The sequence below is a fragment of the Colius striatus genome, chromosome Z, assembly GCF_028858725.1.
Source record: "Colius striatus isolate bColStr4 chromosome Z, bColStr4.1.hap1, whole genome shotgun sequence".
Classification (NCBI taxonomy): domain Eukaryota; kingdom Metazoa; phylum Chordata; class Aves; order Coliiformes; family Coliidae; genus Colius; species Colius striatus.
Window position 1 is genome coordinate 60708059 of NC_084790.1, and position 15831 is coordinate 60723889.

Genomic DNA, 15831 nt, shown 5'->3' on the forward strand with positions numbered 1-15831 from the left:
CAATCCTCCATATTAAAAATTACCCTCTAAATTGAAAGTTATAACCAAGTAAAGTATTAGCTTTTTAGGATGCTTCATTTCTTGAACAATACTTCAAAAAGTATAGATCATAATCTTGCAATCTGCTCTGCACAGAACAAGCTATTTTGCTGCAGTGCGTATAACTTGAAGTTTTATAAGCATCCACAGTGATTTCACAGTAATTTCTGGAGAAGCTTTGTACATTCCTAAGATGACTGGCAAAAGGTTTTCCCCAGTTGCTGCAACATACACATCTGAAGGTGCAGTCTGGACATTAAGAAATAAACATTCATCTCAGATGTAACTCAGACTACACATCTGAAGCTACCATACAGCTTTTGGAGTGGATGAAGTGCTACTTGATTGTCTGTCAGTGTCATAGTTTGACATGACAGCCTTTTCTGGTAAGGGGGAAGGGGCTGTAAAGATGGCTCCTGTAAGAAGTTGCCAATGAGATGCCTCCACAATCACTTTTCAAGAAGAAGTTGGAAGAGGAGGTTTCTTCCTCCTTCTTCCTGTTTCTTTCTTCTTCTGGCTGGTGGTGGTGCAAGGAGAAGGAACGGTGAGAGAAACAACCATGCAGACTCCAAGGTCAGTGATGAAAGCGAGGAGGAGGTGTGCTGGAGCAGAGACTCCCCTGCATTCTGTGGAGAAAACTGGTGAAGCTGAGATTTATTTTCATTTCTTTAAAGACCCCCACATCAGCGGTACAGACTCATTTTGATAATGAGCCCATATCAAGAGTAGACACTCATGTTGCTAAAGTTGGTCCCAGACCAGGGGCAGCGATTCACTTCAATAAAGGCCCTGAGCCAGGGACAGTGACTATGGCCAGAGGAGGCCGTGTCCCATGGGAGGGATCCAATCACTTCACTACAGACCCCGAGCCAGGGGCAGTGATTTTCTTCTTTAAAACTATGGCCAGAAGAGGCCGTGTCCCAAGGGATGGACTCTTTATCACTATGGCCAGAGCAGACCCTGTCCCGAGGGATTCAATAGCCACAGCTGTAACTGTGGAGAGGAACCCACGACAAAGCAGCTCATTAAACTTATGCCCAGAAGAGGCCTTGTCCCGAGAGAGGGACCCTGTAACTGCAGAAACTGCAACCGCGGCAAAGAATCCACACCAGAGATATTCACCAAGGACTGTGTCCCGTGTGAGGGACCCTGTATTGGCAGAAGCCGCAGCTACTGGGAACAACACACAATAGAGAAGTTCATTAAGGACTGTGTTCCGGGGGAGGAACCCCATATCGGAGCAGGGGAAGAATGCCAGGAGTCGTCCTCATCTGAGCAGAGAGAAGCAGCAGAGCCCATCTGTGAGAGACTGACCACATCCCCCATTCCCTGCCCCCCTGAGCTGTTGAGAGGGGAGGAGGTAGAGATATCAGGAGCAGTGAGCTGGGCCCGGGAGGAAAGGAGGGATGGGGGAGGGAAATCTTAAAATGCTGGTTGTAATTGTCTCATCATCCTACTCCCTTTTTGCTTTTATTCCGTTCTGTTTCTTGTAGAATAAACTTTCCTACTTTCCTCTCTAAGTCGGGTACTGGAGTCTGTTTTGCCTGGAAGTGTAACTGGCAGCGAGCCCTCCCTGCCCTGCCCTTGTCTTAATCCACAACAACCTTGCTTTTCTTTTTACTCCCATTTCGCTGGGGCCTCCACTGTCCTAACGAGGGTGGGGGTGAATGGGGGCACCGAGCGAGAGACTGTCGTGGTGCTGCTGTGCTGGTTGGGCCAAACCACAACAGTCAGGAAACAGAGCAAGCTCTTATCAAAAGTAAGAATCATACAGGGTAGAATTTACACCCTGCTAAGGTTTCTCCTTCTTTCAACAGTTTGGTAAAGCTTGGGGATACAATACATATTGAGCCCCTCCACTTAAGCTATAAATCAACACTATCTGCTGCAATGTCTCTTATCTTGGCACCTGAACCTTCCAGGGCAGGGCAAGCATGGTGAGCTCTGAGCTGCGACTGATAATCAGAAGTTGTCTGCAGGTGGCTATAGGGTTGCACCAGCTATTTTAGGCTTTTAATGACGAATTATACCAAATGGGTCAAATTGGGGCACACTTAGCTTTGTTTGCCTGTAATAATGGCCTATTAGATAAACACTAGTGTTTTTAACAACCCACACCCCTTTCTTTACATAACAAAGATGCCCAAGGAAGTTTTTAATGCCTTAATTTTGCTTGCAAATGTATGAGTGATTAGTAAAATAAAGTCTAATTAAAAAAAAACCCCATTCCACTGTCTTGAAAAGTAGGTACAGATCTGTTTTTCCCGACATGTTTTAGTATCTTTGAGCCACCAGAGGCTTTTAGAAGTCCAGTGCTATACTGAATTCAGATTATCCATGATTTCTTCATCTGTTGGGCTAACCTAAGTAATAAAGTTCTTTGCTGAGGGGCTCCAGAAAGGTTTGGAATCTTTACTGGGATCTGGTGGAGGTCATACCTAGACTCTTTGTTGGGTTAATTTGTTTTTAAGCCCACATGCCTTCAGCAAGTATGTGTGGTTAGACACATGGCAAAAAAACATAACCCAAAACCAATCTGGTAATCTCTTTGATGAAAAATCCCTGCACCCACATTGTAATTCTGCTTTCGGCTGGTCTTCAGGATCGTTAGCTCAGAAGTCAACAGAGCCCTCTACAGGCAGTGTATGGGGTAAGCAATGACAGAGTGCACACATACTCTAGTGTTGGAATCACACAGGAAGAAGGAACATTTAAGAATGTCAGCTGTCAGACAACCTAACTAGAAGGTGGTGGATAGAGTCAGCATTACAACAAAACAAATTCACGCTTCGTATCTTCAAGGATTTACCATCTTCTAGTTCATCATGTAACCCTATCACTTTATGAATTTCTGGTATTTCAGAGCAACTGCTGAGACAAAAACACCCTCTATACATCTATTCCGTTGCTTCAATAAAATGTGGCCTCTTTTAAGAGATGCTTAGAAACTCATCTTTTCTATTGCATGGGGAAAAATAATTTTCTCTATCATCCAGTCAATAATTTTTATTCACTGTAGGAGAATTACGGATAAAGACCAGGAATGCAGAGGTAGAAGTTAATACTCTAAAAGATGTCTCTTGCAGGAAGTCCATAGCTCTGCATCAGTTTCCTTTTCAATCACATTTTAAAACAATATACAGGACACTGGGAAGCAACATCAACAGTGACACTTCCCAGTTACTTGAACAGCAAAAGATGAGGCCCTGAACTGAACAGTGTACTTCTGTAAGAAAACTTATGAAAGTCATAAGACTCTGGAAGACAAAGAGTGCTCAAGAGAAAAATAAGAAACATGAGGTTTGCCTAGAATATATCCTTTATTATTTGCAGTCTCTGTAAATTTTAACACATTTGAATTTCTACATCATCTTCTCTGTTTAAGCACATCCAGGTCTTTTCCAACAAATTAGTTAATTGCACCTTTATTATGTACAGTCAGTATTTATGAAATATTGCTTATACATCTATGAACTTAGAAAAATAACATGCAAGGAAAACTGTTACCGTGAAACTGATAAAAAAAGAAAGGTAAAACAGTCAATCCCCTTTTAGAGTGTTATGGCTTTGCACCAAGTATCAGACATCAAAATGAAGAGTTTAAGAAGCTTCTCATTAAAGGCACTTGATGTTCTTCAAATACACTTTTTAATTTAGTTCTATTGCATTAAGAAGCATATCTCTAAGATTACACTTTCGTAACACAGCAGAACAGTCCAAAAAGGCAGCATTAATAAAAGGGTAAAAAGGAGTTTTATGTTAAAATATAGAATTAACCCAAACTTTCAAGATTTGGTCCTTACAAAACAGGCAACAGCATTCAGGCAATAGTGATTTCTTTTCTTAGAAGCTATCAAAATAATATCCCCAAAAATGAACTCTTCCAGTTCCAGTGTATAGATATGTCTAAACTGAGTAGTGTACCCTCTAACATGACTCCCAACAAAAACACAGCCTTTCAGGACTAACTATTGCTCCATTTTGGCTGTATAGGAAGAAATCTCAAGAGAGCATTATACATGCACACACTACCAAGCCTACAATTCTGTGTCTCTGTATCTGGATGGTTGTCCATAATAGCCCTTCCTGAAGTGGTCTGATAGCTGCCGACGGTACTCCTCCTCCTCCTCTGCATCACTGACGTAATTGCCACGGTTCTCTAGGTAAGGTCTCATGGGGGGTTTCTGGGGTTCTGGAGGTCTCGAGCTAACAGTGAGATAGGGAAAGAGAGAGGATATGTTTACTTCCATTCTGAAAAGCTGAGAAATAATTGCACTTAGTATTGGCTTCATGGCCACATACCACCTAGAAAGGCACATGCAGGAAATGAAACCCCTTCTCACTCATAAAAAAACCAGGTGGCCATGGTAAGCCGATCTGGAGAGGCATCTTTTTTCCATCAAGATAGAGCTTGATGTTCAGATTTGACCTACTCAACCTACCTGAAGAATGCCAAATTTTAAATGATAAAACATTCCCATGCACGTATGCACACAGACATGTCAAGAGCTTTACAGCACTTTCAGCCACTGCTCCTGCTGCCCCAATCGACCTTTTCCTTTAACTATTTTTTGCACCAGATTCTCTAAATGCTTGCTGATTCTTTTGTATCCTGTTTCCTGTCTCATAGTCTGATGCCTTCTTGTGTGACACTGCTTAAAATGACAGCCTCCTCTCCTCACTCAAAGATCTCACTAGGACTCTGATCCTTAAAAGTGGGCACAAATAGCACATTTGGTTTTTATACACTACCTAAATGGGCAGTGTATAAATGGGATACTAAAGAGATATATAGAAATAAAATCCATTGAGGAAGGGCAGGGCATTTCCTCAGTTTCAAGCCATGATTTTTGCAATCCACACAAAAAAAAGTCCCATTTCTATCAGCTATTACTAAGAGGCAAGAAAAGCTTCAAGACCTGCAGAGCAGAATCCAAAATCCACCATACAACATGTTAGTTCTTTCACAGGTGGACTGCTCAAGTTGTAGAAACACAGAGTGTATAGGGCAAGATGGTCCAGGAGTCCAGAACTCACTCTATTTTCATGAAAGACCACTACTTTCACTGGTGACTGCAGGCAAATTTCATTCTCAGCTCCCTACCCACACAATACACCTGTAACTGAATAGGCATTTAGTAAATAAATGCCACTAAGTACTTAAAGCAAGCTTTAGGGTAGATGAACAGCCATGAAGTATCCAGCACAGAAGAACAGATACCAGAGGACACAAATTCAGAAAACCTTCTGAGGAGCACTGATCGGGGCAAAAAGCTTTGCATGTGTTCCAGCAAAAGAATACAGTGTCTCTTCCTACGTAACTCAAGTACTATGAATGAACTAAAAGAAAAACATATCCTGAAAAAGTAGAAGAGGTCACTGAAATTTTGCCCTACCTTTACAGTAATCTTTGAGGTACAACAACAAAGCAACATACCAACATAGCATTATTTCTGAGACCAAAAACTGGCACGATCAGTTTTCCTCCCACTGGTGAAGTAAACAATCAAGACAGAACGCTTTGAACTGGATACACCTTACCTCATAGGCTGGGGCCAGTTCTGTTCCGACTTCTGTGTTTTGACAGGGACAGCATAAATATCTGGGTGCTTCTGGGCTATTTCAAGCTTTAAAATAAAGCAGGAGAAAACAACTGTTATTTTAAGTCTATCCATCAGAGATCCTAGACTGTAGGTCTAGCAGGTCACAGCTATGTCTGAAACAATTCAGTGCCGTACTTGATCCTATTCACGTTCCCACAGTTATGCAATCTTGTGCTGGAGTAGCAATTCAAAGAGAAAGTCAAAGCAGTGGACTGACAAAAGCAACAGGGTTATCGGAAGTAGGCTTTCTATAGTTGCCACAGGAAGCCTTAAAGCATGTCCTCTTTTTACATCCAGACCCACACAAGGGTATGCCTCTACGTGTGGTCTCCCAAACCTCTCCTTCCAGAAACAGCACAATGCAAGGGCACAATTTGCTCTTTCAGGGTGCAGGTTGGGAAGCACAGCAAAGGGAAAATGCATCTCTTCCTACCCTGGCATTCTGGGCCTCTTGCAGCTCTTGCATTCTTTGTATCCTTGCCTTATGGTCCATCTCCTCAAATATTTTCACTTTCCTCAACACAGATTTTGGTGTATTTTCTTGTTCGTTTCCTTCCTCTTCCACCTTTGCCACCTCCTCCTCCTCCTCTGCAGGTGGGACTGCTGGCTGGGAGTTTCTCAGGATGGGACGTCCAAAGGCAGGTTTCACAGAAACGGGTGGTGGTGCTGCTTTAGCTGATACAGTTGAAGTTTCATTGCTGACAGCAACGTTACCTGGTTTGGAGTCATAGTTCTTGGGAAAGTCATATAGATCCTCTTTATTTTGTAACTTTCCCTGTAAGAATAAAGCATGCAAACAAGGTTTATATCAGTAACTTCATAATTCTCATTTAAAATTAAAGTTTTAATCTGAATAATCTTTCTTGTCTATGCAATTAATAGTGTCAATCTCCACCCAAGGTAACAACTGAAAGGTGTTCGAACTACTGCAATGCTTTGGCCACGCACTCTTAACACTTCACATCAACCTATAGATGATTAGCACATTTAGACTCATTTGCTAAGGATTACCAGAACTACAACATGTGTTAGGGGACAGCACAGAGAAAACTCACCTCTCAAATGATTTGTCAGTAATATCTTATGTAGAATACCCCTACCAGGAATTTAGAACTGCACAGGACCCACACCTGTGTTCTAGACGTTCCATCTAGTTTTTCCTTACACATGTCCTATTCCAGCCAATCTCCTTTGTTAAGGTACAACGGAATGTACTTTGAATACATGCACTACGTGACGGTACCTGTATTCATAAATAAAGGACTTTGGAACCAGAGGAAATCAGGAATGGCTAAAACAAAATTTGGCATCCCAACATCGTTACTTTTTTTTTCTCTGTATCGTTCCTGAGCAAGGTTTGGATAAAATTTCCAGACTCATTTCAGAGATAGCAGATTCTGGTTTTGTGCTTCACAACAATGCCATCAGATATGCTTCTCCTGATGATCAGCTGACATTTGTTCTTGCTGAGCTAAAAAACAGTGACTTTCCGTTTGTTATGAGACACAAAAAGGAGTCTACTTTCTTATTCCACACAGAAATCACACTGTTATCCTTTTACTCTCTGTTTGATCATGCAACACCTTCATTCATTTCTTCTCTGCACACTTACAATGTTTTCTAGTCTCTCATCTTTCCTACTGCTCTTCCCAATGTGCCACCCTGAAGCATTCTCCAGAAAGAGGAACTCTGTATTCAGATTTGTCTCCCTGGGTTTACCTTAGGTGGTTCAGGCTTGAAGGCTGGAGGTGGACTCGGGTCTCTAAGGATCTCCTTGCTACCAGCTTTTCTCAACTGAGCCTTTGGTTCTGGACTACATTTTTTTAAACTCTGTGAAATAAAATAAGAGATAAAACTAGTGAAGGATCCAGTATTCAATCATTTTTTTCTCTCTGTCAAGTTCGCTATTTTGGGTATGGTAGCCATGACTCAAATGACTGTCAGCAATCGGACCACAATCAGTGTAGATACAAGCACAAAGTCCAAGGTGATGAAACGTCACCAGGAAGCCTATAGAGTTAGGCAGAAATGCAGAGCTATTACTGTTTTTGCTCCACACAATGTAGCTCTAAAACACTACCAGAGGTAAGACGAAGCTGCTGTTTAAAAAACCTCTTATGTTTAACCCATACATTCATGACTTCCAGAAAGTCCAAACTACCATCTTGTTGAAAATCTAATCATCTCACCTCCTCATGATGCACAGGTTCAGAGGACCGGCTAACAGATGAAATCCTTGGCTCGTCCAAAGGCTCATCAGGTTCATTGTCAGTGTATGCACCTCCTTCTCCATCTGTATCTTCTAGGTCACTGATCAGCCGACTGTCACAACTCAGATAGTCAGCACCCATTGCAGTAAGGTAAGACATACGGTCGTCTGCATCATCTTCCATGCCATCCAGCTAAGGAAAAGTCAGTAAGGATTAAGGAACAAAGATTAAACATTTAAGACATTAAACATTTAAGACATTAAACATTAACATATGTCAGCATCAAGCCAAATAATTCCTTAAAAATAACTTTTTGGAACTGAAAGAAACTCTTAATGCAGAACCACAAAGGAGAGTCCTGTAAAAGTTTACCCCTCCTCACCATTCTTACTCAGCCACAGCATTAGTGATGAAAGCTCTTTAGTATAACAAAGAACAAAACCAACTGACTACTTGATAAACCCATCTAGCATTGGTAAATTAAATTTTCAACAATCTTTACTGGCAAGAGGTATCTTGAGACATCTTTGTGGCTTAGTACAGCATGGACTGACTGCTTACCTTTCCTTCTGATACCCACACTGCTTCTCCTTGCTGTTGCTGAATTGTATCTTTCAGACTGCCATACCAGCTATCATTTGCCGAATTCAAATTGATGGTGGCTGTAAAAATTGAAGGAAAAAGTGTGTAGACAGGCAACTACAATGGGATCCTTCATCCAGTCTTTGTTGTTTAACACTTACTGGTTTAGTTATGCGAGAATGGGTAACAGGCATTTCAACCAGGTCACCCACAGATGCATGGTATTTTTGTTTCACCATTCATCCACCCCCCAGGCTTATTACATCACTTGTCTTTTAATTACATCTGCCGACTCACAATCTCTGCTTTATTAGAAATTGGCGGAACAAGGAACTTTGAAAAAAGTCCAGGAAGGGATTGCTCATGAACACACTTTCATACCCTTTTACTTCCAAACCTGCATGTTAATATGCAAAGTAGCATGGGGATGTCTGAAGACTCACACAGTCACATCCATGACTCTCTTGGTGAGCAGGTTAGACGTATACTCTTCCTTACCTGTAAAGAGGTGGGGACAAGTTTTCTTCAGTTTGTTTGCTTGTTCATAAAGTTTTCTTGAGCTCTTGTTAGATGTGGAACATAGCCTTTGCCTCATGGTTTTCACACCCTGTTTACTGTCTGGGTTAAAGAAGACCACAATTGGAAACCACTGGGTGTAATTTAGCAAGTCCACTGCTTTAGGAGTCACATCCAGCAGAGCATGTTTATCCTGTTAACAAGAAAGCCCAGTTAGTGTGCTGCTTGTGGGAACAAGAGGAGGTGGTTGTAACATGGCACTGTAGGAAAAGCACAGTATTTTTGTCCCAGTAAGGCCACAACCCATGGATTTTTTTTCCCCCAGTTATATCACATTTAGAAGCCTCTGCAGGCAGTCTTTTCTTTCAGCTCCATTTTTCTAAACAGTTTTTGCCTGCACATCTGTATTCTTACGTTAATTCCGGAGTAAAATGCACCACTTCTTTTTTTGCTTTTTAAACTAGGCAGTGAAAGTTAATGAGCTTTTTCTCTCTACTTGCCCCTACCACAGCTTCTACTACCACAACCATTCTGGGTGCTGTGAGCTTTTATATACACTTTTGTCTGCACTTTTATCTACACTTACACTTATCTCACTTTTTTCATTTAACACATTCCCTCTTAGCTACTTCTAGTCCAAAAATCAATGGGATTTTCAAATGAGAGCCTGAGCTCTGAACATGTGTGACATTTTAATCCCTCTGGGCATTGATTTTACTAGCCTCAGGGCAAGAAGCTACATTCTTTTTGCACAGGTTTTTTTAGGCTTCTTGATAATCACCTATTGATTTCTATTACAAAGGGAGTCAATGCAGTCTCAGTAGATGCCACTTAGCACCTTAGGTAAGAACACTTACACTCAGCTCCTGCTTGGTTCAATGGCAGTAACTCTGAAGCACTCTAAAATGTTAAGTTTCAAGTTGTTTAAGTTGTTAAGTGCAAGAAGCACACTGCATGACTCCATGGCAAATTAGGAAAACATACAGTGAAAAGCAGATCACAGGATCACAGAATGGTAGGGATTGGAAGGGACCTCTAGAGATCATCTAGTTCAATCCCCCTGCTAAAGCAGGTCCCCCTAGATGAAGTTGCACAGGAACACACCCAGGCAAGTTTAGAAAACCTCCAGAGAAGGAGACTCCACACCCTCCCTGGGTAGCCTGTGCCAGGGCTCCCTCACTCTAAAGTTTTTCCTTAAGTGGAACTTTCTTGTGTTCCAGCTATTGTTCATTACAGATGTCCCCCTGTTGAAATTTAGAATGGATTCAGGAAGAATAATTTAATTTCAAATACTAGCCTCACTCTCCCACTTGGAGGACAGCTATCAAAACTATAAAAAATTGTTATTGAACAATTTCAATGTAGTCTTATTGTTAAGCCAATCTGCTTATTGCAGAAATAGATGCAGTGAAGATTTGAGGACTCTGCAAGTTTTAGGAGGAAAGAAATCAAACAGCATGCCTTTGAGTGCCAGCAATTTTCACAGAGAAATATGCTACCTGCTCAATGATTTGCCTCACAGTGTTCAAGCGCACTACCCCAGTTGACTTCTCCGACCCTGCGTCTCTGGGTTCCGTCTCTGCAAAGACAAGATCATAGCTTATCTACTGTGGCCAGCCATCTGTGATTATTAAGTTATTCATTCTCTCAGATAAGAATGATAAGGAAGTTAGGAGGACAACTTACTTGCTATCTGGTACAGGTGCGGCAAATCATTTGACAATTTCTCCATAGCAACATCTGCAATAGGGCCAAATATCACCACAGGTCTCTTAAAACCAGCTGAAAGAGAAATATTTGGAGAAAAGAGAAGTTTGATAAGACTAGGTTTATACAAAAGTGGCATACACAAGACCCTCAATTACTGTTTAAGGTTATGAATAAGTTTAAGAGAAGTTCATATTGAATATAAGTTCAACACATTAAAAGATGTATTTTAAAGATGTTATTTCGCAAAGGTTTAAGCAACACCATAACTACACAGAAAGCTATCAGCTGAGAAAGCAACGGAGACCGTTTTCATTTAACAGTTTCCTTGTTCCTTCTAATCCAGATGTACCAAGAGGATGTTACATTCTAAAAACATACAGATCTTCAGTAATCTTTCTATCCAGCTAAACAGGACAAACCTTCACCTGGCAGTTTTGCATGAATAAAGATACAAAAGCCAAACCAGATGCAGGGCAGCTTGAAGAAGCAAAGAAATGCAAAACTCTGCTAGGCTTATGTCAAAACAAGTGCAAACACAGTCCTCCTAAGTTACTGGGGGAATGCCATTCTATTGCTCAGTCTTCATCTTGATATCTGAGAGCTCCTTTAAAATACTTTTCACTATTTGTTTTGTACCACAATACTGGCATGTGTGAATTACCCAGAAAATTATCTTGACTTGTAAAACATCAGTAGTAATATAACTAGAGTCACAGAAATGGACCACATCAATCTTGATTATATTTGGACAAGCTGTTTAAAATACTTGTGTTTTACTTGCTCTCAAGGTAATGTTAAAGTGGTATTTAGGAACAAGATAAAAGATTGTGAATAGTTTCAGGCACATGGATTGTACTTCCAGAGCTAGCCAAGGGGAAGCTGAGGAAACAAGTAAACTCTCTTTGTTTCCACCTTGTTTCATTTTAAATGTTGAAATATGCATGTGTAATTTGGAGGCAGAGCAGCAATTTAAAAAACATTAAAAGCTTTTTTTTTTCAGAGCAATTAGTAGCCACCACAAACCTGCATTCTGAGAAAAAAACGTAATCCATTCTTGTTGCTCACATTTATACCAAACCCAAGTTGTTCGAAATCACTTGCTCAGCTGACCAGCCAGCACTAAAATGGGCAGCTATCTCAAAGTAGTCTCACTTACCCTCACGCAACTGAACTCGTTCATAAGCTGGGAATTTTGTGCTCATGGATACAATAGCTGTCAGGTCTTCACGACTCTTTCTCAGATTCTTCTTCACTCCAGATCGCTGGCCACGTGTTCTCCAGAAATCTGCCCTATCACTTGATCCATCTTTTTGGGCATTTTGAACGCTGGCCATCTGCTCAGCTCTGACATAAAGAAAAACACAGAGTTCATTTGCATGGGCAAAAAGTTCTTTCACTGAAGAACAACTGGTTTTGCATTTGCAACATGCAATTTGTCAGGTAAGACAGCTGTAAGTGGAGGAGATAAGAGAGAAGTTGCCTTGAAGCAAATACAGTTTCAGAACAATGCCCTGCTACAAGACTGCTATGCAGGACTGAGTCCATGGGTCTTAAAACTGATAACTCACATGAGCATAAACAGAAGAACGCAACTGCAAAGAGGTGGTGAGAGAGTGCAACTCAGAACTGAAGGCCTGAGAAATGACAGTTGTGACTCTCTTCTCCGTTACGCCTTGTAAAGTAAATCACTACAGCAGAGAAACAAAAGCTGGTTTGGTTAGATCAATTGACAAGCCTGTACCAGGGCTGCCTCACCCTCACAGTAAAATAGTTTTGTCTCATGTCTAAATGAAACTTTTTGTGTTCCAGCTTCTTCTCATTACCCCTTGTCCTGTCACTAGATACAACAGAAAAAATGGATGTCCTAACCTCCTGACATCCACCATTTAGATATTTATAAATATTAATGAGATCCTCCTTCAATCTCCTCTTCTCCAGACTAAACAGCCCCAGTTCCCACAACCTTTCCTCATATGAAACATGTTCCAGTCCCATGATCATCTTGGTGGCCCTGTGCTGGACACTTTCCAGAAGTTCCTTGTCTCTCTTGAGCTGGGGAGCCCAGAACTGGACACAGGACTCCAGATGAGGCATCATCTAGGCAGAGTAGAGGGGTAGGAAATCCTCCCTCGACCTGCTGGTCACACTTTTCTTGATGCATCCCAGGATGCCATTGGCCTTCTTGGCCATGAGGGCAAATGTTCAGTTTATTATCAACAAGCACTACTAGGTCTCTCTCTGCAGCGCTGCTCTCCAGCAAGTCAATACCCAGCCTGTACTGGTGCATGGGGTTGTTCCTTCCCAGATGCAGGACTCTGCACTTGTCCTTGTTGAACCTCATGAGGTTCCTCTCTGCCCAACTCTCAAGCCGGTCGAGATCCCACTGAATGGCAGCACAGCCTTCTGGGGAATCAGCCAGTCCTCCCAGTTTGGTGTCATCAGCCAACTTGCTGAGGGTACACTCTGTCCCCTCATCCAGGTCGTTGATGAAGATGTTGAACAAGACTGGCCCCAGAACCCATCCCTGTGGAACTCCACTGGCCACAGGCCTCCAACTCAATTCTGTGCCATTGATCACCACCCTCTGGGCTCTGTCATTCAGCCAGCTCTCGAGCCACCTCACTGTCCACTCATCCAAGCCACACTGCCTGAGCTTTCTGATGAGGATGTTATGGGAGACAGTGTCAAAAGCCTAGCTGAAATCAAGGTAGATGACATCCACTGCTCTCCCTTTATCTAGGCTGCCAGTTATGCCCTCGTAGAAAGCTATCTGGTCTAATAGATTAATCATCAGAGTATTCTTGTACACAAAGACATGAGTTTCCTAAGGTGCAGGGGTTTTGGTTTGGGACAAGGTGAGAGGCAGGGGGAGAAGAAGGGAGAAAAAAAGGCAAAATGGCAAAAAATAGAGCCCTTCACCCATTTTATAGAAGTGAAGTTGATAGTGGCCAAAGCTTGCTTGATTGCTGAGACAGCAGCTCTAGATCTGTGTTGCAAATACCTAGTCTACTATGTAGGTAACACCATCCTCTGTCATCCTTTCCTTACATTAATAGTTCTAAAATCTTACAGGCACAATTGTCATGAATGTGAAGACAAGACATTCATTCTCATAAGAGGGAATGGAAAAAAAAAAGGGAAGAAAGGTATGACATAGGAAGCAAAAATTGTTTGGAGGGAAAAAAAAACATTCTAACAAGGGGTAGGAAGAGAAGATGCCATCTTACCTGCTCTTATTTGGAATGAGGCCCTTTTCCAGTTCATTTCCAATTCTGACAGCCAGCCAGTTCCCCAGTTTGCCATCATACAGTGTATCGACTACTCGAAATATCTCTCCTCTGGTGAATGCTAAGCTCTGTGGTGACTCTTTTTCACACTCAAAGTGGCTCCTGATGAAGAAGGAATCTCCTCTGCCACAGGCCATGATGTCTCTGTAGACTAAAAGAAGGAACTCTAGTTTTTACTTTTGCACACTTGAAAGAAACATGAAGCTGTCATTCTAGATAATAGTTTTGAAATTTTTCTCCTCCATGCAAAACCATGCAAAATCCCAGCCTTCACATCCATTGCCCTACACACACATTACCAAGAGTGTCCTATACATGTATATGTACAGCCCCTGCAGCTGTGAGGGAAGGAGGTACTTGCACCTTCTCAAAGCAAAAGGCAGCAACAGTACTTAAATACTGCAGTAGGCTATGTCTCCAATAGGAAACCAAGAAGCTCTGCTTGCTCCATAACTGGTCCATCAATAAAATGTTCATTTGCTGCCGTCTGACTGAACACCTTATGACTGCCAAGGCACAGCGGGAAATTAATGCTAACGGCAGATCTTGGGACAGCTGCTACAGACGCAAGCGCAGAAGGAACAAGCAATGTACTGCCACTCTTCAGGATTCAGAGATGCTATTTGCTAATAATGAAAGGGATGCAGAAGTGCTCTGAAAAAAACACATCACACATGCACATCTGTATGATGCTCGTGGTGTGGAATACAACTGTCTTCCACACTACTGAAGAGTAGGGTAGCTAAAATCCTACCAAGAATAAGCAAAGGAGAGATTATTTGTGGTTTCACTGGAAAAACAGAGCCTAAAGGCTTCCTGGATACACACATATTTTGTTCACGGCACTTACCTTCGTATTTGCTTTGTGCCAAAATTGTCACTGTTTCACCTTTGGGGATTTCTAAGAGATACAAAACAGCATCTTCCCGAACAATGCCTCTGAAGTCTTGAGTGTTTACCTATGTACCCAAAAAAACACCACTTTTAAAAATCAGCACCTGAAAATCAACAATAAAAAGAACAACCAAAGATTTTTGTTTCATCTAAAAACCTTAAATATTCTTTCCCCTTATACTTTTTCTATGCCAATATGGATATCTTTTGGCATAAGGAGTATTATATCCCAGCCATTAAGTAATCTTTCTGAAACAACAAAGTCCTCCATGCGCACTGCTAGACTGTTTCTTCTAATTTAACAAGCTCCAAAAGGCTTTGAAGAATGAAGGCTAAGAGAAAAGAAGCAGAAGAGAAAATTACATTAGCCTGCTATTCAAATTTTCAGAAGAAAAGGTGGATGTAAGAGGACAAAATGGCATAAATGATGTAATTAACAAAATGGAAAAATAAGTCACTGTTACTCGAGGAAACTGGAGATCAAAGAAGAAAAACACACTGGCCTCAACATTTCCCCCCTCCAAGACTAGGAAGAAATGTTGCACATAAAATTTATTCTTCCATCTTGGGGCATTTGTCTTTCTATTTCTCCTACCTAACTACCTACACAGCACCTTAAACAAACTAATGCTTGATATACACACTTCCAAGCAATAACTTTATCTCTTAAGATCAAAATTTCTTCAATATTTCCATTAAGAAGCACACCAAAGAATTCAAAAGTGATGGGCATTTTGGGGACATATACTCATGCTGATACCTTAAGAATCTGATCTCCTTCCTGCAGTCCCTCCTGATCAGCTGAGGTGCCCTCCTGAATTCCAGCAATAAATATCCCCACGTCGTTTCCACCAGCCAGTCGTAGACCCACGCTGTCCCCTTTCTTGAATCTTACCATTTTCGTATTAGGACTACAAGATTTACAGGCAGAAAAAGGAAGTAAGTCCAGATGACAGGCAGAAGACAGTAACAAAAAACCAGAAAGCAACT

General features: G+C 41.5%; 1 protein-coding gene across 6 annotated transcripts in view; it reads right to left on the minus strand.

Annotated features, from left to right (window-relative positions):
- Window positions 1-3348: 3348 nt before the first annotated feature.
- Window positions 3349-15831, minus strand: part of TJP2 (tight junction protein 2) — a 65817-nt gene continuing 53334 nt past the window's right edge. For all 6 annotated transcript variants that reach the window (XM_062018701.1, XM_062018699.1, XM_062018698.1 and 3 more), the window contains 13 exons: window positions 15602-15752; window positions 14798-14906; window positions 13888-14098; window positions 11817-12004; window positions 10637-10732; window positions 10450-10529; window positions 8933-9143; window positions 8414-8514; window positions 7832-8044; window positions 7362-7472; window positions 6076-6417; window positions 5581-5666; window positions 3349-4245 (listed from right to left, as the gene is read on the minus strand). In XM_062018701.1, the coding sequence (XP_061874685.1) occupies window positions 4077-4245; window positions 5581-5666; window positions 6076-6417; window positions 7362-7472; window positions 7832-8044; window positions 8414-8514; window positions 8933-9143; window positions 10450-10529; window positions 10637-10732; window positions 11817-12004; window positions 13888-14098; window positions 14798-14906; window positions 15602-15752 (2068 nt within the window). In that variant the 3' untranslated portion in view covers window positions 3349-4076. The remainder of the gene's footprint in view (window positions 4246-5580; window positions 5667-6075; window positions 6418-7361; window positions 7473-7831; window positions 8045-8413; window positions 8515-8932; window positions 9144-10449; window positions 10530-10636; window positions 10733-11816; window positions 12005-13887; window positions 14099-14797; window positions 14907-15601; window positions 15753-15831) is intronic.